This window comes from Nuphar pumila, chromosome 6 (assembly GCF_984573655.1).
Source record: "Nuphar pumila chromosome 6, dmNupPumi1.hap1.1, whole genome shotgun sequence".
Lineage (NCBI taxonomy): Eukaryota > Viridiplantae > Streptophyta > Magnoliopsida > Nymphaeales > Nymphaeaceae > Nuphar > Nuphar pumila.
The window spans coordinates 124,453,764-124,475,774 of NC_143254.1; the positions used below are offsets into that span (position 1 = coordinate 124,453,764).

Consider the following 22,011-nt stretch of genomic DNA (forward strand, 5'->3'; position numbering starts at 1 on the left):
GGTTTTTTGAGATTCTGACTTTACATATGTGTTTAACATGATTGATTTACTAAAAATTGACACTTGGATCATTTGATTTTGATGCATGAATAGGTTTTTATAAGGTTCAAAATTTAATGGTCTACCATTTTCAAAAATTTTTTAGGCTTCAAATACCATTTTTTCTATCCAAAATGCATGATCCATGTGTCAAATTGTAGTAAATCAATCATGCTGAATACATTAGAAATTAAAAAAAAAAACACTGAAAAAATTTCTTAGTGGGTAAGCTTGGTATGGTATATATATATATATATATATATATATATATGCTTTTGTTGGACCTTAAAAAATGATAGTTGGCAGACATTTTCGCTTAAGCATGTTGTGTTATTGTTTATTTTATTTTATTTTTATAATGAGGAGAAAACACCACGGTTATGGTTTGGACATCGAGTTACGGGCCGAGAGGTACTACGTTGACTGTGGCCGTGTTTGAGTGTCCATGGTGTAAAACTCCCTGAGTTGTCCCCCTTGAGACAGTTTTCCATGTAGCTTTGGCCTTAGGGGGACAAAAGACGCTCACCCCCAAAGCTCATGCATGTTCCCACCTCATTCAACTTGAAAGCCTTAAGTTGACCCTACATGGTAGAAGTATTTGTTATTTCTTATTTACTAATAATCATCGTCGCAAAGAGAGCTATTGTTTGTGTTTTTCGTTTTATTTTATTTTTTTTTTCCTTTTTTCCAATATGTCCCCCACAACTCGGGCACTCACGGAAGTTGCCAATTGGGTCCCCACCACATCATTCAACATCCTGCCCAAGTACGGATTGCGTCAGCTCAAATAGCATCATCAAGTGCCGTGTGAATAGAGTGTGTCAACGGGTCGGGTTTACCTGGAATGGACCCAGACCAAACCCTATAGAGTTTGAGTATGGTGACAAATAAAAAGACCCGCTCCGGTACTTCAGACCCAAAGGTCCGATTAATACATGGACTTCGGTATAGTTTGTGAAATTTTATACAAGACCTGGGCCGGACCCCTAGTTCCAATTAAGACCCACAAATTATATCGGGTATGGTCTGGGTCTGGTTCATGTAGTTCTCATCAGGTCTGGGTATCGATTAGACCTTAGTTCGGATCCGATACCATACCCAAAAATCTGGTCCAAGTCTGGTTTCACCTGTCACCCGTTGACATCCCCTACGTGTCAAACAATTAAACCTCACACACATAAAACAAGGAATGGCTGTGGGATATTCTAACGGATCTCCACCACTAGATTTCGTGTAGCAGCCGTTCGCATCATCATGGTGTCCTGAAAAGTTGATTAAAAAACTCTCCTCATCTTATCGTTTGGCACTTTCTCGGAAAAAGGAGAGAAGGGAAAATTCCATTGCTTGTTTGACCATCTGATTTCATTTTCCGTAGCGTGTACAGGCAAGGCAGCTTTCTTACCACAAGCAGCCTCTCTCGCTTCTTACCGAGTCCAAAGTTTGATATTTAAATAATTTATTATTGACAAGAATTATGGATATAAGTCAATAACTGAGTACGCTTTTTATCATATTAATTTCTTACCAACATTGGCAATAAGATTACATCTCCCACCTTTTTATTCCATGATTAATACACAAAAGACTTAGAGAAATAAATGAATAAAGAAGAATGTGCTACTGTTTTTATTGGTACACTTTCTATGGTTATCAGTAAAGTCTAGGGTTTGAGCTTGGCGTGTCTGGTTGGTCCTAATGCTTTCATTCTACACTTTGAAAGTGTGTTGGGGCTTGAGTACTTGATCACCAACTTTGTAGGACATCTGCTGCCCAGGCTGACACCAAGTTGTTGTCACCCAAGTTGGAGATGGCCTCTAAGGAGGGTGTTCCATAGAGGTTTTGGTACTGATATGGCATTGGTAAACCCTCAGCTGCCTTCATCTCTGTCATCAAGCTGTCGCCACGGTTCATGATGGGGTTTTCTAAGGCCCTCCATTCTTCTTTTTTCTCCTCTTGCTGACCTGCGTGGCGTTTCTTTTTGTATATCCTGCAGAGTACACAGTCGTCCAACTGCATATTCACAATGAAAAAACTAATTAGCCATGCATCATACATCATTCAAGTTTGTATATATGTTTGCCATGCATCATACACCATAGTGTTATGAATTTGAGAGCTGACTAGCAATATGGAATTGTTTTTTCATCTTTTGAAGGAAATTTCAATGCAGTTATTACTTGGTACCAAATTAGCTTGCATGAGCTCAAGTGGCCTAAATGGTATCCAACTTCTAAAACAAAGAAACCTCCTTGAGCCAACTCCTGCAAGCTTGAGATTAAAGTTGCACCTAGTTTGTCTAATTCAATTTAAGTTTGGTCATATAACTACCTACTATTTGCAATTCTATGCTTTAATTCACATCCCAACTCAATGTAATGTTCCTTTGCATCTAAATTAAGTACAAGTCAAAGAACTATAGGGCTAAGAAAATGGGACTCACCCTTTGGCTTCCTTTAAATTTTGATTCGTGACTCTCGGCGAGTCGGTACTCATGCATGATCCAGTTCGTCTTGACCCCATTAGGCGCTTTCCCTATATAGAAAACAAGTGATTTCTTGATCCCAACCTTTCTTGGCGAATTTAAGACATGTGTGCTGATCGACTTATCGGTGCCGGTGGCCTTCCAATAACCCGACCCAGCTGTCCGGTTTGGTCTTGTTCCATTGGGGTACTTCCGATCTCTAGGACTGAAGAAATACCATTCTTTCTCACCAAATATCGACTTTCCTGTTCATGTCATTAATCACAACCAAAATCTTCAACGAAATAAGATAATTATGCATCGAATGATATATTTAAAAAAAAAAATTAAGCTCTATGGCATGTAGATGAGCAGATATATACCTGGAAGGTCCCATGGATCAAACTTGTAAATATCTATGTCAGTGATCACAGGAGCTGAGAAGGAATGAGATGCCACCTTCTTGAAGAGGTAGTGCACCACCAGCTCCTCATCTGTTGGGTAGAATCTAAAGCCCGGAGGGAGACCTTCCACCATTTTCCTCTAGTACACTTCTAACAAGTCCCCCCTTATGTAGTATATGATATATTGGATAGCTAGCTAACTTCCTGCAATTGGTTAAAAGTACAGGTGATCTTTTTGGTGTTCAAGTGAAGGGTTTTCTTTCAGATATGGGGAAAGGACCGAATCAGTCAGCCTTTAGTGATGATCAATCTTGAATGCTAAAGGCAGCTAAGAGCCTGTTGTGTCACCCTACAGTTTGGGGGGGGCTCTTATGTGAGCATATATAGGGATAACAACACCCTACTGTTCAAAGAGATGTGAAGAACTTCATGTTACTGTTCAAAGAAATGTGACGTCAGTGGATAAAGCATAACGAGAGATGCAAGAGCACGCATGCGACTGCCCAAAAAAAAAAAAAAAAGAGTCCCAGAATTGTTTCTTTGGTGCAAAGCGTGGCGGCTTCACTGTTGTGATTTCAACAGTTTACCACAAGTGGGAGGAATCTGAACAAGGGCAAAGTGCTTTGGAAGTAGGAGACTGCTAGTCAATTCAACGCACATTGGTTACGTGGCATCATTTCTAATTGCACGGATTAGGGGTCCCCGCTATATATATATATATATATATATATATATATATATATATATATATATATATATATATATAGAGAGAGAGAGAGAGAGAGAGAGAATCAATCATGTAAATTGAAAATATATAAACTTTCATGTTTTGAATAGTGGGATGGGGCCTAAGCCGCTAGGTGGTCTAGGTTCAAATCCCATGAGCATCATCCCTTGCACAAACCGTAGTGTGATTGGGGGCAAGGGTAAGCCCACGGAGTTTCATGCTGCTAGAACAGTGATTGTAACTACGGCAGACAAAGCCAGCGTGACTAGGTTTTTGTTTCTGAAGGTGGTTTCTCCGTGTAAATATAAAAAAAAAAACTAGATTTTTTTTTTATTCTGACCTTACAGAATGATCTATACGTGATTGGCTTGGATCGTCCAACTACCATTTGTAAGTAGGATCTTTTGTAGCTTGAATATTAATGGCTCAAAATATTTTGCAATCATTTATGCATTCAAAATTTTTTTATTTTTAATAAAAAAAATGCGACCTAACAGTTGATTCATACCAAATAAACCATGTCAAACATGTGTGCAAGGTCAGATTTGCAAAAAAAAAAAAAAAGTTTAAATACCCAGTTCACATAAAGTTTCCACCATTCATTCATGGTTCACATAATTTAGTGATATATATATATTCATGAACCACCCCCATAGGGGTGTAAACCTGGGCGCAACTATCGAGCCTAGGGAGCCACCAGCTTCGGCTTATGTAAGAGGGATAACGCCGGCAGGAATCGAACCCTGACTGCCCGTATGACAGCCGAGGCCCGTTCCAACTACGCTCACCCGTCGGGTCTAACAAGGTAATTTGAACCTCAAACCTCCGTCTCAGAGCCTCCAAGATCTGATAATCAGGTTTAGAGACATATTAGAGTCTTAAGAGTATCTTTTGGTATAATGTTAATTTGTGTTTTGAATGTTTTTCTAAAAAGACAAAAATGTTTTTGTTTTTTCTTTATGGCAGAAGGCGCTGCATTTGTTTTTTGGGTTTTCAAAGTTGGGTTATGGAGAAAATGTCCTTCGAACGGAGTTTCGCTGCTCCCGCCTGGAATCTGACGGCTAAGCTTGGACCGGGCCTTTCCCCGAAGGTCCACCGTTACATTGAACACCTGACACGTGTATCATTTTAATGGGTCACTCTCGGGTGGGACATAACTTGATGTTAACTAAATGGATCCGGTATCAGATGAGCAAAGCCTAAGGCGTCATCACCAAATCTGTATGAGGGTGGGTCATATTTTATATAACCGATCAATCGGTCATATTCAATTCCCACCGTTCATATCACTTGATGTACCCACTCTCACTTAGGGATGGCAGTGGACTGGGGGAAAGCGGGGCCCCGCCCCATTTGGACCGGGGATGAATGGTATGAAACGGGGATGGAGGCGGGGACGAAGGTTAAAATCCATCCCCGTCCGGGGGTGGAGGCGGGGATGGACGTGCACTTTTCCCCGCCCCGCCCCGCCCCGCCCCGTCCCCGCCTCGACCACTTTTCCCTGCAATATCCCCGCCCCGCCCCGCCTCATCCCTGTTTGAACCGGGGATGGAGGACATGAAACGGGGATGAAGGCGGGGATGGAGGATAAAATCCATTCCCCGCCGGGGATGGAGGCGGGGGTGGAGGATAAAATCTTGAGGCAGGGTGGGGGTGGAGACCTTGCCCCCCGCCCTGCCCCACTGCCATCCTTACTCTCACTGTTCCAATGTAAGATGTGCGGTGGAGAATGAATCTAACCATTGGTTGATTATATGTCAATTAAGGATGTAAACAGACCAACAAGGGGGTTCTGACCATCTGGTAGGTGCAGTTTGTACAAGTCACCATGTATGGGAAGTAGGGGTGGCAATCGGGTCGGGTTGGCGGGTCAGCATACCTCAACCCGAACCCGACCCGTTTATTAAACTGGTCGGCTGTGGCAAACACGAACCCGACCCGTTTAATAAACGGGTAACCCGACACGACCCGCCAACCCATTTAATAAATGGGTTGGGTCGGGTAAACGGGTTTTCAGGTTCGCGGGTCAGGTTGGCAGGTCGGGTTGACGGATCGGGTTGGCAGGTTGGCGGGTCGGGTTGACGGGTCGGGTTGGCGGTCGGGTTGGCGGGTCGGGCAGGCGGGTTGACGGGTTGGCGGGTTGGAGGGTTGACCCACCCGCCTAACCCGTTTATTAAACGGGTCAGCCGGGTTGGCGGGTTGGCATACCCCCAACCCGAACCCGACCTGTTTAATAAACGGGTTACACGGGTCAACCCGTTTATTAAACGGGTTGGCTTAAGCCCAACCCGAACCCGCCTAAGAGGCGGGTTGGCGGGTCGTGTCAGAAATTGCCACCCCTAATGGGAAGTTGCAAGTTCAAACCCCACGGTATACGGGTGATTGAATAACTGCCTGATATATAGTTTGAACAGCCTTCTGATCTGTTTGGGTTGGCTTAAAAAAACTGTTTGTAAAAGGAAAGAGGCCCTAATTGCCCAGTTCTGTTATGGAGAAAAATTAAGAATGTAAACAGTTTGGATTCGATAGAATGTTGTGGCCAATACCATATTCAACTAATCAGATGTTGGCTAAACGGATTCAGATTAGAATGGAAAAAAGCGTATACCAGATCTGTTTTTTTACATGTGAACAGATTTGGATATCTGTCAAATTCGGTAGTAGAAAATCAAAACCATATCTGCATCTGATTATAATCGGATATGGTTTGGCTTACAAAATACAACTAAACCGAATGGAATTGGGTCAAATATAGGATGAAATCTTATTCATTGACATCCCTAATGCTAATATGACATGATCGGCTCTCAATGGGCACACATATAGCCAGCCTTTCTGGCTTGTCTCATGGTTGTCTGACGGCCACAGAAAATCATCTTTTAGGCTTAGACCCTGCTTAAATTGACTGAATGCAGGCCCACTGATGGCCTTAGACCCCGCAGCCGATCCAGTACTCAGGCCAACTACTTTGTTAAGTACTTGGCCCAAACAAAATAACCAAAATATTGTATTTTTTTAAATAAATTGTATTAATATTTTCTTATAAAAAATATTTTTTATGTTTTTTAATTAATTTTTTTATTGCTGAGATTTTTCCGAAAAAATGCAAGATTTATGGATTTTTTTCAATTTCTCGCTAGTTTTTGAAAAACGAAAAATTGCCTATAAAAATGTTTGTCACTATGGTGCCAACTAATTAAGCACAAAATTATGAGAGCTACGATAGCTTGTAGCACCCATATACACATGTTTTATATGCTTCGTTGTGACTTTTTGCCGCATTCATAATAGGGATGGCTAAATTGTACATGTTATTAGTGATGCAAGGTACTCCAATTCAAAGACATTTATTGAAAGATGCCAGATTTCTCGACTCACATGGCCCTCATCTTGCCATTCATTAATTGCAAAAATGAGGTTGATGATTTTGCTTCAACTTTTTTGAAGGTGTGGTTGCATGCACCTTCCATATAAATAGTTGCCAAGCCCAAGATATGGGGCAGGACTAATGCAGATTACCGATACTGCGTCCTATTATATTTTCAAGTTGAACCCAAACATCCACTGTAATTAAGACTTTTTATCATTCCCAAAAGTCTCTCTCTCTCTCTCTCGGTCATGCAGGAGTTTGAAGGAAATGGTAACTCTAAGTCAACTGATTAAGCCTTCTTCCTTCATCTTTTTTTTTTGTTTATTTGAAAATATGATATTATCTTGGATAAAGCAACAGAGATGGTATATAAGGATGTTTATTTATATTTTTTTTGAATGAAGGATAACTTTTATTCATATCATAGCAACAGGTGATGAGATATCACTTGTCGCATGTACGGAGCATTAGAAAGCATAGTAAAAATAATAAAATAAAAAGACATCATATTCTTGGTTCGCCCAACCAATTAGCATTCATGTGGGGCCATTTGATTTTAATTATTTTCTTGAATTCTCATTTGATGATCGCCAATAACCAAGGGCGAAGCCACGTTGTGAAGAAGGTGGGCACGCACCCACAATGACCCACAAAATTCCACCAATAGGGTATGGGTCAGGGTGGGCACTCGTACCCGATGGCCCTGACCCAAATTCAGCTTCTCCCGATACACTAACACCCCCTCTCTCTCTCTCTCTCCATGACCCACAGACCAAGTCCATAAGGGCCCCCACACTCTCTCTCTCTCTCTCTCTCGGACCCTCCTCCCGACCCCACAGCCACCACATGACCAAGTCGGGTGGCCTGATCATCTGATTGTCTGCCCTTACCAGTGGCGGTGCGTACATCTCTCTCTCTCTCTCTTTCCCAAAACTCTGCTGAATTGCGTCCAACCATCTGCCCTCCGGTGGACACCCCCTTGCTCTTATTTTTCCTCTTCTTCCTCTTATTTTTCTTTGATGGGTCCCAAAAAAAATTGTTGGGTCATCCATTATTTTTTATTTAATTAGGTATATATATGTTTTTTTTTAATCAATGTAAATGCATTCCTGATTTTGATTGGAATTTCGTAGGCATTTTTTTAATAGCATATCTATGAATAATGCTTGTTAGGATTTAGGGTTTTAATTTGAGTTTTTTAGAATGGCATGAATACTTATTTATGGTTTTAGCCTTTTAGGGTTTTATGTGTTTTCGTTTTCTAATTACCTTTAGGCATGAATCCGTTATTAATGAATGCTTTATTTTGGTAAAAATATTAAGACTTTTATTTATCAAATGGCATAAGTGGTTTTAAGATTTTTAAGTGTGTTTGTTTTTTTAATTAGCATTAAGCATGAATAATGAATGTTTGATTTTGGTTAGAATGTTAGTATTTTTTTATCAATTAGCATCCATAAGGAAACATTGTTTATGGCACATGCCATTGCAGAATGTAATAGATTTCTTGTGACTCACGTATGTTTTCTTGGAGAGAAACTGTAAATTGCATTAATGTAAAACAGGGAGCAGGTGAAGAGGAATCACCAGGAACCCTTGCCTGTAACTTACATAGGGAAGAAGAAAAGGAGAGTTACGTAGGGACAGGCAGATAAACAGAAGAGAAAACCCTCAGCCTGAAACCATTCCAACAAAGTTTCAGATTTCTCCATTTAAGCTTTACGTGTTCTTTGTAGCTGCAAGATTATGTCCAAGTTCAAGTGTTGTACATTCCTTTCAGACGCCCCCTGAAAATGTGGCGATTTCGGGCCAGCCAGATACATCCCCACACGAAACCCCACCTTGTGCCCAACTGTTTGATCTCAGCAGCCACCATGAGTACTCTAATTAAGTGTGGTGTCTGGCTCCCACCCCAGTGAGAACGCAGTCACGCTTGTGCCACTCACCAATGTGCTTTGGCCAAATTTCATCCATGGATATTAAAAGGAACGTCTCCAACTTGTGGGGAACATATGCGAGTGGTGCAAGCGTGACTGCATTAGATGGAGGCAAAGGGCCAAGGCACATTGGCTTAAATCAGAGCAAAACAAGTGTTTCTTCCACATGCACGCCTCAACAAGAAGAGAACCAACAATATTGCATCAATGGTGATAGGCAGATGTTCTTATCAAGGTTCGGGCATACTTCCTAATCCTTTCATTTATTTCAAAAATTGTTTCTCTCGTTGAATTGAGACTGCATATGATTTGTCAGCTATAGCTTTTACTTGAGTTTTGAGGATAGTAGGAACAACAATGGGTCTTTCACGTTAGAATAAATCAAGGTCATGGTTTGGGCCTTTTCCAATGGTAAAACACTGAGTGTTGATGGGAGTGAATTTTTTAAAGAATCGTGAGATTTGATTAAGAGTGAATTTCTTCTCTTGATAGTTGAGTTTGGCTCCGATGCAAGGTGCCTGATCACTTCTTGGAAAAATATTTGCTCATTCTCATCCTCAAGCCGAGGAGATTGGTGGATTTAGACCCACCTCATTGGTGAATACGGTGTTCAAAATCATCTTAAAAATATTAGCATCAAGGATCAAACTATTTATAGACCAGCTCATTTTGAATTCCCAAAGTGTATTCATCTCGGGTAGGAGGTTACGTGAGTCATGCATTGTAGCCCATGAAAGCCTATGGAATGCTTCATTTTATTCTCAAAATTGACTTGGAATTCTCTCGTTTGATGCTTTCTTTTGAATTGTATGTAATTTATGGGTTTGGGCAACAAATTAATGACATTCTTGGATTGAGGAGCTTATTACTGCAACCTCCATTACAGTCTCTATCAATGGGCGAAAAGATGATTTTTTCAAGCCCAAAAGAGAGTTGCGTCAAGGAGATCCACTCTCACCCCTACTTTTTGTTATAGCTAAGGAGGCGCTTTTAGTTATGCTTTCCTCTGGGAAATTAAGCAACGACAAAGTTTCTTGGAGACAAGATCTCTTGGAATGTTACTATTTCTCACTTGCTCTTTGTTGATGATCTGCTGGTGTTGGCAATGAAATACAACATGTGGTCTTTATGGGTTATTCTTAAATGCTTTGCTGAAATTTTTTATTTGCGTATGAATGATAGAAAAAGTTAGATCTTGGTTTTGAATGACTCCACTGGAGAGATGCAATGGTTGGCATCAAGCATCTTCGAATGCGTTGGTGGCTCCTTTCTTATAAAGTACTTGGGTTTGCCAATGCATTTTGGTGTCTCAAGGGAGTTTCATTGGAACACATTGGTGGACTGGGTCAGTGAGAAAATTCAATCATGCGTTGCTCATCTGTTGGTACTTCATTTCTTGAAAATTTTCAGATTGCCAAAAAAAGGTTGAAAACACCTCATAGTTAATTTTCAAAGATTTATGATCTGGTCTGGCAATTAGGAGGGCTCATGATACACCTCTTTGGTGGGTTGGTTCACTATTTTTAAACCCCTTGATTTAGAGGGATTGAGAATCTATAATTTGCATTTCCTGAATAAGTCCTTTCTTTGTGGATGATATGCAAAAAGAAGGATCGGGTTGCGGTTATCTTCATTGAAAAGTATGATCTTAATGGTTGACCTTCAAGTTGGTAGGAGAATCAAAAAATGGAAGAGGGGCTCAGAGATTTGGAAGGGATGGTTTCAGTCCTTGATGACTTTTGTCAAGGGATTCGGGTAGTCGTTGGGGATGGTGGCACCACATTGTTTTGGCAAGATAGTTGGTGGGGGGTGAGGATAGCCTTCGAAGATACTTTCCCTTGCCTCTATAACGTCACTAAGAAGAAATTCGCAAAGGTTTAAGGATATTTGGTCGTCTTCCATGGGCACTTGGGACATATATAGCACTGCATTGTAACTCTTTGGATTTGGCTTTTCAACAATGGTCGATCTCACTAATCAACTATCACATTTCTCGCTTAAGCAATGTGAGGATCAACCTAGGTGGACACTTTCTATTAAGGGCTCTTTTCTTTTTTCTTCCTTGTAAGCAGCCAGATTTTTTTTTGTTTGAAAGGCAAGCTGGGGTTAGACCCGTTTTCCCAGATTTACTGGGACTGATTGTATCTGGTTATTTGAGCTTCCTTTGTTTTTTGTTTTCCTGTTATAGTGGGTGTGACACCTCATAACACCCAACTATGAACATGCTGTAATTCTTTCTGTTGATATATATATATATATATATATATATATATATATATATATATATATATATATATATATATATCTTCTTTCAAAAAAAAAATCTATTCTTGATTGGTTTGTCTTGGTTTATTTACTTTATAACACACTTGAATACAAATAAATTTTAAATTACTTTAAATAAAGGTAAAAATGAACAGTTTAAATTGCACTACAATGTCATTTTATATAAAGCAAACCTTTCCACATAGAAATTGTAATTGTAATTGTTAGAAAAACATGAAGTATGCTAAGCAAGTTCAACCATATGGTCTAATCTACTTGAAAGTGCATGTGAAAGTGAAATTTATCTCGTTGATACTGTATGCACATCAGCACCAAGGACCTCTCTCTCTCTCTCTCTCTCTCTCTCTCTCTCTATATATATATATATATATATATATATGTTTTTTATTAATCAAGGAAAAAATGTACCGTTCAAGTTCATTAGCGTAACATTCATGAGTAGCCTCTTTGTCTATCAGGGAGTACAGTCAGCTTCAACATGAGAAATTGATGTGCACCCAGGGTTTTAACCTCATGACATTCTTTTCTTTTTTTTACATATAAACAGATTTGATATCCAAATTCGGATATTTGTCAGATTCAGTAATAGAGAATTAAAACCATATCCGCATTCAATTTTAATAGATATGATTTTGGCTTACCAAATACAACTAAACAGAGTCCGGATTGGGTGCAATCACATGGCATAAAATTTGTGCATTAAGCAATCAATCGCCCTCCATCAGGCTTTGGGCCCCACAACTGACGGGTCATGTCCAGAGGGTGATGATCAGGTGCTTAACGCAAAAATATTTGTTTAATCGTATTGCACCTGATCTTTTCACACTAAACAGAATCAAATTCGGTCAAATATCAGATAAAATCCGATTCATTGACATCCCTAATGCGAAGATGACATCATCTGCTCTCAATGAGCACACATCCAGTAGTCTTCTGGCTTGGCCCATTGGTTACCTGACGGCCACAGAAAGTCATGCTGTTGCGATATTGTGGTGCATCATCTTTCAGGCTTAGACCCTGCTTAAATTGACTGAATTCAGGCCCACTTCTGGCCTTAGACCCCCTGAACACCTAATAATGCAGATCCATTACTCAGGCTGACTACTTTGTTAAGTACTTGGCCCACAAAAAAAGTGAAAAACCGCCACATCAAACAACGATAAGTGCCGTGCGAAACACGTGCACATTGATGGCACAGGTTTTTGCGGTTTTCACGCATCGATGTTCTCTCCCCATGTAGTTAGGATAAGGCTTGATGACGACGATGATGATAATGATACATCAAAGTTCTATATCTTGTGTGGGCGAATACTTTGTTAAGTACTCGACCTGAGTATTGGATCTAAGGGAGGATCAGGTGCAATGTGATTGCACACTTTCAGTGTCCTGCTGCACCTGATCACCCACATCTTTGGTATACAGCTTGTCAGCTGTGAGGCCCAACAGCAGATGGTGGGTGATGAGGTGCATCTGCATACTTAAAGTTTGCAATCACATTACACCTGATGTCAATTCACTAGATCTATGCTCTATCAAAACTCTCACAAAAAAAAAAAAGTGCCAGCTAATTAAGCACAAAGGTCCACTAAATAAAACATGTAGATCACATCTATGGTGTTAGATGTAAAAAAAAATCAAAGAACTGGGTTCAATCGATTGCGCTTACAATCGACTGTAGCAAATCTAACCCATATAAATTTTCTGATTCTGCCCCTTCATGCACCATCACTAAAGCCACATCCGACCTTCAATTAATAGAACGGCCATGGAATTTGACCACATTCGTTTGATAGATTGGGCTAAGGAGTTGCGTTCAAAATCCATGTGGCCCAAGGTTTTGTTTGAGCAATTACCTAAATCTGTTGCAATGGGTGCGTGTCATTTTATTTCCAAAAGAAGAAAGTGAGCTTGATTGGTATTTCTATGAGACGTTGGAGTGGTTGAGAGGCTTTATTTTGTTGAAATAAGACGTATTGATTGGTGTTTCTATGAGACGTTGGAGTGGTTGAGAGGCTTTATTTTCTTGAAATAAGGCGTATTTCTAAAAGGAGGTTAGATTGTGAGGTGTCTAAGCAGTGCTTGTCATCCTATAATTAACTAGAATGTAGTTATCATTGATGAAGACTTAATTAGCTGGTTTGATTTAAAGGGATGATGTGGTGATCACCTTCTTGTAAAATCGATTTGAATCGAATCGAATCGAATCCAATGGGAACCGCCCTTTTTCAAAGTGATACATGGGTCAAATTAATTAGCCCACTTGAAGAATCAGCATACCGATTTAAAGTCAAATAAGCATGAATAGTGCGGATTCGGACCTGAGTTGATTCACTTACATATTAAAAAATATATATATTTATTAAAATAGAAAATTAGATAGAAAATTTACTGTAAACTGATCCTATTTGAGTTGATTTTGAGTGTTTTTAATCTTCTTTTTAAAAAAAAAAACGATTCACTTAATGAACAAGTTTTAACAACGCTGTCTGTAAGTGCTGAGAAGGGGCAGGTGTAGGATCAGGTGCAAGCACATCGATCACACAAAAATCAAAATGTGCTGCTGAGCCTAACCAGTCAGTTACATGTTAGTGGGCCCCACAAAACAGGCTGTGAACCGCCCAAGAAGTTGGGTCCCACATGCCATGTGGGGACGCGGGTACAGCAGCACATTTTTTTGTGCAACGTGATTTCACCTGATTCATAGTTTCTAGTATCTCCATCAATTCAACAGAAAACTTTTGGGAGGGTTTCTAGATAGCCACCTCCCAAGCTATATAGAGCCACCACCATAGCCACCTCCCAAGCCAGAGCCACTACCCAGGCCTGCACCGCCATCATATCCACCTCTCAAGCCTGCACCACCACCATAGCCACAGCCACCACCTAGACTTGCACTGCCACCATATCCACCTCCCAAGCCAGCTTTGCCACAGTAGCAAAAGCCCAAAGCCATGATCGAAATGTCAAAAATTGAAGCTTCAGTCCAATGCCTTGCAGGGTCTTTTAGTTTTCTTCCAATCATTCTGGACATTTGAGAATGCTTTCTTTGAAGCAGAGATTGCAACATCAACCTCATAACCAAACAAACAAAATAACTTTATGCCTTTAAGCTTAATTAGAACAAGGAGGCAGCAATATCCACTGGATGAAGTGAATGCAACCATTAACAAGTAAGAAGTTATGATAATAAAAATAAGGAAACAACTAATGATAAAGGCTAATTCTAAAACAATTAACGATGTGAAAACCTAACCTGAAACTCCTGCACTTCCAACTGAGTGAAGATCATTAAGATATTGTAAGTGTGAGGCAAATGGATTAGATAAGGGTACCACCATGAACCTCTCCCTTTACATACTTGAGACAATAAACATACAGCCAACACTTATAGAATTATTAGCAAATGGCAAATGGATGCTACTAACTTCAAATTCCATGTCAGGAAGGTTAAACTTTTAGGATTGAATAACATTTATACATAAGAATTATTAGCAAATGATGAATATGACATTGTCAAATAGCATCCTCATGAAGTGTTTTCATCATCAGAGTTGTCAATAATGAAGTGTTTTCATCATCATTGGTAGCTTAAATGTTATTGCTCAAAGAGTAGCTACAATACCAGATAATCAGCAAACTAAGACAAGGAATAAACTCCTTTTACATAATCTGCTACAGCATCTTCACTTGTCTTATTCTTGCCAAGATTTACACCAAGAATGCCAGGCCCAGATTTTCCAGCATGTTTTACATCATCAATTGAGTTAGAAGCATTTGATATTCGTTCAACCTTCCTCTTACCAAGCTGTGAACCCAATCTTTTTGCGACAGCCTCAATACCATTATTGTTAAAACCATAGCGCTTGATGATAGCAAAGAATGAAACAGTACGTAAAATTTTTAAAAAACAAAGAATATTTAATTCAAATTTAACTCATAAAACCTACATCTTACAAAGACTTCAGATGATGTTTACTTAAAAAATATGTCCACTTGACATGCTTTTCATGTACAAATAATTATTTTAAAAAGAGTACATTGGACATACTTTGAATGTGATAGAACACTGAGACTCATGAAGTTACTCCTCGCTAAGATTTGGAGCATCATCCTCTTCATTGTCTCGATGTACCCTTCCATCTATGCCTGCATCAACTCCTCTATGCTAATCATCTCCAGCATCTTACAAGAGAACCGAATTGTTAGTATAGATAAACAAAATATAATGAAATAAATTATATGCACTGCATATAATCTAAGGCAATCATAGTATTGTTTCCAAAATTATACTCAAAAAGTTGGCTTTCAAATATTATAGGCATATACATATTGAAATCTAACGACATGAAACTAATGACATGAAACTTTATATATGTATTGAAATAAATGTTATACGTACCTGATGGGCACCGAAGCACATGTTGAAGGCAGACAAAGTTCCTCTGTCCTGAAAAAAGTTGCACAACTCATTATGGACAAGGTTGGAACTGAATTCATATAAAAAGTCATGCATTGTGTCCTGAACAATCTGGCGGACACTATCCTGAAGAATCTGAAGGACACCATCCAAAAAAATAGCAGGGTCAATCAAACACTGAGAGTTGATGCTGGCAGAAGAGCTCTGGTTGTAGGAGGCAATGACTGTTGTGGTGTTCATATTACTCTCAAACCCGAACACATGGCCTTTTTTGGGTTCACCGGTTGCAGTCACCCATGCTGCAGAATCAAAAGGCGGATGCTGAGTGGAGTCACTGTCATATCGCTCTACCATCTGTTGCTTGTATGATTCTTACAAAGTAATGATTACATTATGAATTAATAATTAAGAATTTCAATGTTTATGATAATGTAATTCATGGTAACTTATATATTATACTGTTTATTAATACAAAAAATACATACTATTGTCGCTCTCGCCTTCTCTGATACGAACTCTCTTGGGCTCTTACGTTTATGTGTTTCAACAAACGCATCCTTGTAAGGCACAAAGCCTCCTTTTTTGGCTTCTTGTAAGGTTAAATGATAAAAAAAATCAATTAGAAAATATGCAGAAAGACTTATAAATTTGACAATATATATATATATATTAGAATCACCTGTGTGTAGATGAGCATCAGGTATCTTCGCTCGGTTTTGTGCAGCCTTTGCTAAGCGGTTTCGAAATTTATGGCTTGCCCATTTGTCGCACATTGCATCCCAATAATCTGTTCTGATAGTAGAAGGGTCATGGCTCTTCCACTGCAGTAGATCATCTATCCCACCAGCTGCTTTTATTGCTACAGTCTTCATATTATGAAGCATGTCGACAAATCGACTGGCAATCACCTTCTGTCACACTATCCTCGCATCTTTCTCCTCATTCGTAGTCGCGAAGCGATTCGAAGCCTACAAATAATTTTAGAAAGTTAGTACACATGACTATAACAAAAAATTAAATATGGAACATATTAGCCATGATAGACAATTGTATACCATGAATGAGGATGATAATTCGTCCAACACCTCCTTCGGGTACTCTTTCCATTTAGCAACCAGTCCTGGAAGATGTTGAATTAGTGACTTACTAATTTCTTGAATCACTTCTTGTGGCTGGAACCTTGCACTGCATATAAATTGGTACACATTAACAATCGATTATCGATATACATTATTTATAAGATAAGTATTGGACAAGTGACAATGAAATACTTACGGTCGACTATTGATATACATTATTTCAATGAGTCATTATGTGTCAGACTGAGAAGACCCAACATCCATACGACTCTCTTGGACTGTTGTACAAAAAAAAAATTATGTACACATTTTATCTATATGTTGAGTAAATAACTTTAACTATTATGAAACTATACATACCAACCGCCGTTGACTCGTGATGTGTATGAGTAGCTGATGTAGGTGTGTCATGTGCATGCGAAACATCATATATAGAACAATGAGTTAGAAATTCACATAATGCATATTTAAACTAATCAAGTATATAATTATTTAAATGATATACCTATCAAAGGTGTATATGAAGACGAAGGTTGAGACTGAAGATCACTGAGTTGGAATCCTATAAAGACGATTAACAAGTAACAATTTTTATATCAACATATAAGCAAAAACATAATGAATGTCTATGTTTAAATATAACACAAAGACATTTACCTAATGTTGTCCCACGGCCTCCACTTTGGTCCTCGATCACTGAGTACTTGACCACTGCGATCTCCACGAACCATATTCTAACAAATAAAAATGTTATTTGGATCAGTTACATAACTCTTGATTTTAGCATGACATGCATGGACATGACATATGCATGAAATATAAAGATTCAAAGGTTTTACATGAATCAGTTTTATAACTATGCATGAATTGTGCATGTACATGCTAAGTATGCATGAAATGTAACATGATATGCATGGAATATAACAACTGCTGAGATTAGATTGTAACTAAAGAGCAAAAGAGATCCATTTTGACATGGGAGACTAGAAATACTGATATTTTAATTTTGCCAATATTAAAGAGAATATCTTATGATATTTTAAAATATCGCCAGAAGATGAAATATCATGATAATATCACAATACTTGAAGAAATTTTGCCAATCGTAAGTTTGGCAGGTTGAGCTAGTGCGGCTAGGTCTCTAAACTTGAAGCAGTTTCTCTAATTATATATATATATATATATATATATATATATATATATATATATATATATATATATATATATATAAGCAAAAGCTAAATTTTTCAACCAACAGCAAATGCAGAGAGAGAGCACCAAAAATCTAATCAGCATTTCCTCAACAACCAGTGTGCTTATCCATCAAAATCAAATGCACCAAAGTCCCTGTGTTAGAAGAACTACCAGACTACAAACACACCAAATTACCCTGAAATGGAAATAAAGACTCCCTCTTCCACCAAACATAAAATACCAAAAACAAATTATGACAATGAATTATGACAATTTAATGCATTGGATAGGAAAAACGAAAAAAAAAACTTTGGAAAGAAAGACCACCACAAGTACCAAAGCCCTATCTTTTAAGCTCAAATTAAGATAACCCCACAAGGGTTCACCAACTTTTTTTTTACACAGAAACCTAAACCAGTTCTTAGCATTAGAAACCAAAAATGCATTTATAAACCAAAATGAAAGCACTGAAACCCCAAAAAAGAGGGAAAGTACTAAACCATCCACAATATCCATGAACCACATGAACTCAAACGTGCAAAAAGTGATCCCAGAAATAGAGGACACTAAAAAAAACTAAAACCAATATGAACAAAAGATTTCTTAACAACAAAGTAGCAAAACAAATATCTTGATCTACATATAAAAAAAGTATATCCCACAAGAAAACCAATATTTGCATCATACATCAGAACAAACTCATCTCATTCACATAAACAAATATCAGTCTCCATACAATACATACCCGAACAAGGTAGGAATGAGGGTGGCGATGGGAGACCCAGGCAGCGACGAACTTTCAGTCAGCGCTCAAATGAAAAGGGGAATGCAGCGACAGACTAGAGAAGAGAGAAGAAGAAAAAAGGGGAAGAAGAAAAAGAAGGTGGGGAAGATGGGAAGAGGAGGGGTGTCGGCGATGGCCGGCGTTTGGACAAAAGGGAAAGAGAAGAAGGTGAGGAGAGGGGTTGGCTGGGGGTGTTAGCGACGACGTTGCTCCAGCGAGGCCACAGACAGGGAAAGGAAAAAGAGAAGAGGGAGGAGAAGAAGGGAAAGAGGCAGAGGCGGTGGTGGTTACGACGACAGTACCCGGCTCTGGCCGACTGCGGATGGGGAAGGGGAGGGGGCATCATGGCGGCAATCGGGAAGCAGATTTGGGGGTAATCAGAGAGAGAAAGTGAGAGAGAGAATTTGGTGCCCTAGATGGGTCATTTTTATCGAAATTCGTGACAAAAAAAATTTGTCTCAAAATCCGTCGTTAAGTAGCGACGAAAAAATTTGGTCGTTCATCCGTCGCTAAGTTATGACGGAGTTTGAGACAGAATTTTTTTCGTCGCGAATCTGTCGCTAATTAGCGACGAATTTTGAGACAGAATTTTTTCGTCACTAAATCCACAACTAATTTTAATTTTAGCGACGTCTAGTTTTCTCTAGCTAATCCGTCGCAAATTTGTGATGAATTTTTTTTATCGCAAATTTCTTTCGCTAATTCACGTTTTTCTTGTAGTGACATGTCTCCCAAATAGAACGAAAGACCTCAGTTGGAAAGCCATCCACCCCTGGAGCTTTACCCAATGGCATGGGCCATACGACCCTTCTCACTTCCTCTAAATCAAATTGTTTTGTTAGGGCATTTTGTTTGTTCAAGATCTAAGGCATGGAGCGGCAAATTACCCAAATCCAAATATGGTCTAGCCATGCATTAGAAGCATTTCTTAAAATTACGTGTTATGCATTCCAATAGGCCAACCCCTTGGTGATTTGAACCATCAACATTCAATGAAGAGATTTGATTTATTCTACTATGAGCAGAAGCAAAAACATGAAAGTAATGGGTGTTGAGATCACCTTCGTGAAGCCATTGCACTCTTGATGTTTGGTGCCAACGTAGTTCATGACGGATTCTCTATTTCTCAATAAGGGAGGCTAAGCTTGTTATGTTGACATCTCAAATTTTCTGCCTCCTCAAGCTCACTATAGCGTCTCATTGCTTTTTCAATGTCACTAATTGAGCTCACTTTCTCATGCTTTGATCTCTTGAAATCTAGTCTTTCCATTTTCCATTGAATTAAGTTTTTTCTTACATAATCAATTTTTGGCAATTCTTTGTGCATCCCATTTCCTTCCTTGTGAAACACCCCACCATCTATGTAAATTGTTCACGAGTGTTTGTTCGCGGAGCCACCATACTTCAAAGCGAAAGCACCTATGCCATTGGTGCAAACCATCATTCTAAGACAATGATGTGGGTGCAGATTTTCGGACCATGAATGAGCCAATATTTGCATGAACAACTTGAAAGGAATTTAGAAAGGGCCTTTGATAGAATAAATTGATTAAGGCACTTCATAATAGGCGGACTTTGCTTGTCATCCATGTGTACAGTCCACCTTCCATGGTGACTGCGTGAAGGTCCCAAGAGAGCAAAAAATTCATTGAATTTATGCATGGATCTCGTATTGATGTGCAGTTTGTTAAGAGTCCTCCGTGGATATGGTGGCACTGAAGTCTCCATCGATGATCCATGGTAGGTGCACTTTGCTGGCTCGATAAGCTACTTCACTCCCAAAATGCTTGTTTGAGGCCACTCATGACTGGTCCATAGACAAATGTTAGGGAGAGTGTGGTGGCATCCGTCGACTTATGAAAGGTCCAATGAGAGCGAAAATACCCACAATGATTTCATTTCACATAACTAACAGCCCACCAGAGCGCCCTTTGGATGGAACAAATGAAAAATTGCATCATCTCCAAATGATTATGATTAATGCTTCATCGATCATCTCCATTTTTGTTTCACAAACAAAAATTATCGAACCTCTCTTGCTTAAGGTAATTTGCTAAAAAAAAAATTTGTTTTGCAAGGCTTCTCAAACCACGAATGTTCCACGTTCCTACTTTTATTGATTTTAACAAGAAAGAAAGCCCCGTAGAAACGATGTCACCTCACTGGGTCCTGATGGGCAGCAGGATTGTACGTTGCACAATGGCATTCAATACGTTGTTCCCAGCCTGCATGTGCAAGGCAAGCCCAGGCAGGTTTCAATTGCAGCCAAGGATGACTACAACTTGTCATTTCATCGAGCACATGCTTGTTCTATGTTTGCTCCATTGACTGTCTGTTGCGAGACATTTTCGACAGTCATTGGCGTGTTCTGGATGCACAAATCTATCCAAATATGGATGCCATCACCCACGGTTTGAGCTGGAACGCCCCCCCCCCCCCCCCCCGTACTATCCCCAAGAATGACATTGTGATTAGGGTTATCCAAAAGGGTAACTCTTGGGATGCCTATGCTCATTAACGTGGCCTTTGGTTTCCACGTTTTGCCATGATTGGCATTGGATTTTATAGGTTGTTGAACGATGGACCTATATGAAAATATACTTGGGTGATTCCTCATAATGACACCATCTTGGGACACTACAGAGACACAAAGTCGACCACCGGAGAGCCCCTTTGTTGGTGACCTGAGATTAGGTGCAGCAACCTCCTGGTCCACCATGGCTCGCCGGACCCTACATTGTTGGACCTTGCTTTTCCTACTAGGTTCAAACATCTCATGTGATGTTTTTCCTCCCTCATGGCCAAAGCAGGTTATATGTTTCCCCCCGAAACACGCAGGTGCACGTTCTCGGGTCTGAATGAGCACCATGTATGTAAGCACGTGGGGCTCATTTCCCCGTGTGTGTCAGCATCACTTAGCATCGAAGTCTGGTGTGTTTGCAAAGACTTAAGTACCTTTTTCCGCCATTAGTGCCATAAATTGGCGTTTCGAGTAAAGGACAAAAATGTCCTCTCACCAAAAAAAGGTTAAAATCATCATTTTCGCCCTAAGGAGTAAATTACTCTTCTTTAACAGAAGCTCTTCGCAATATGTCGCCCTAAACGTTCTCGATCACCCTTTGGTGATGCACCATCTGTTGTAACAGGAGCTCCGATTGACGACGCACCCTTTGTTGTCGTCTGCTGCTGTCGGAGCACCCTTTGTTGTCGTCTGCTATCGTCAGAGCACCCTTTGTCATCGTCTACTACCGTCAGAGCACCATTTGTCATCGTTGTCATCTATTATCGCTGGAGCACCCTTTGTCATTGTCTG

The 22,011-nt window shown here is 39.6% G+C and overlaps 1 protein-coding gene across 1 annotated transcript; it reads right to left on the reverse strand.

Annotated features, from left to right (window-relative positions):
- Positions 1 to 1,569: 1,569 nt before the first annotated feature.
- On the reverse strand, positions 1,570 to 3,258 carry LOC149836045 (NAC domain-containing protein JA2L-like). The gene is made up of 3 exons (XM_090010767.1): positions 2,884 to 3,258; positions 2,480 to 2,766; positions 1,570 to 2,049 (listed from the first exon to the last, which is right to left on the reverse strand). The coding sequence occupies exons 1-3, from the start codon at positions 3,035 to 3,037 to the stop codon at positions 1,783 to 1,785; spliced, it is 708 nt and encodes a 235-aa protein (XP_089866893.1). The 5' UTR covers positions 3,038 to 3,258; the 3' UTR covers positions 1,570 to 1,782.
- Positions 3,259 to 22,011: the final 18,753 nt, after the last annotated feature.

Excerpts from the sequence above, each read along its gene's own strand:
- LOC149836045 (XM_090010767.1), bottom strand. The coding sequence starts at position 3,037 with ATGGTGGAAGGTCTCCCTCCGGGCTTTAGATTCTACCCAACAGATGAG. Across the intron at positions 2,767-2,883 it reads TGATCCATGGGACCTTCCAG|GAAAGTCGATATTTGGTGAG; the intron begins GTATATATCTGC and ends TGACATGAACAG. Across the intron at positions 2,050-2,479 it reads AATTTAAAGGAAGCCAAAGG|TTGGACGACTGTGTACTCTG; the intron begins GTGAGTCCCATT and ends GTGAATATGCAG.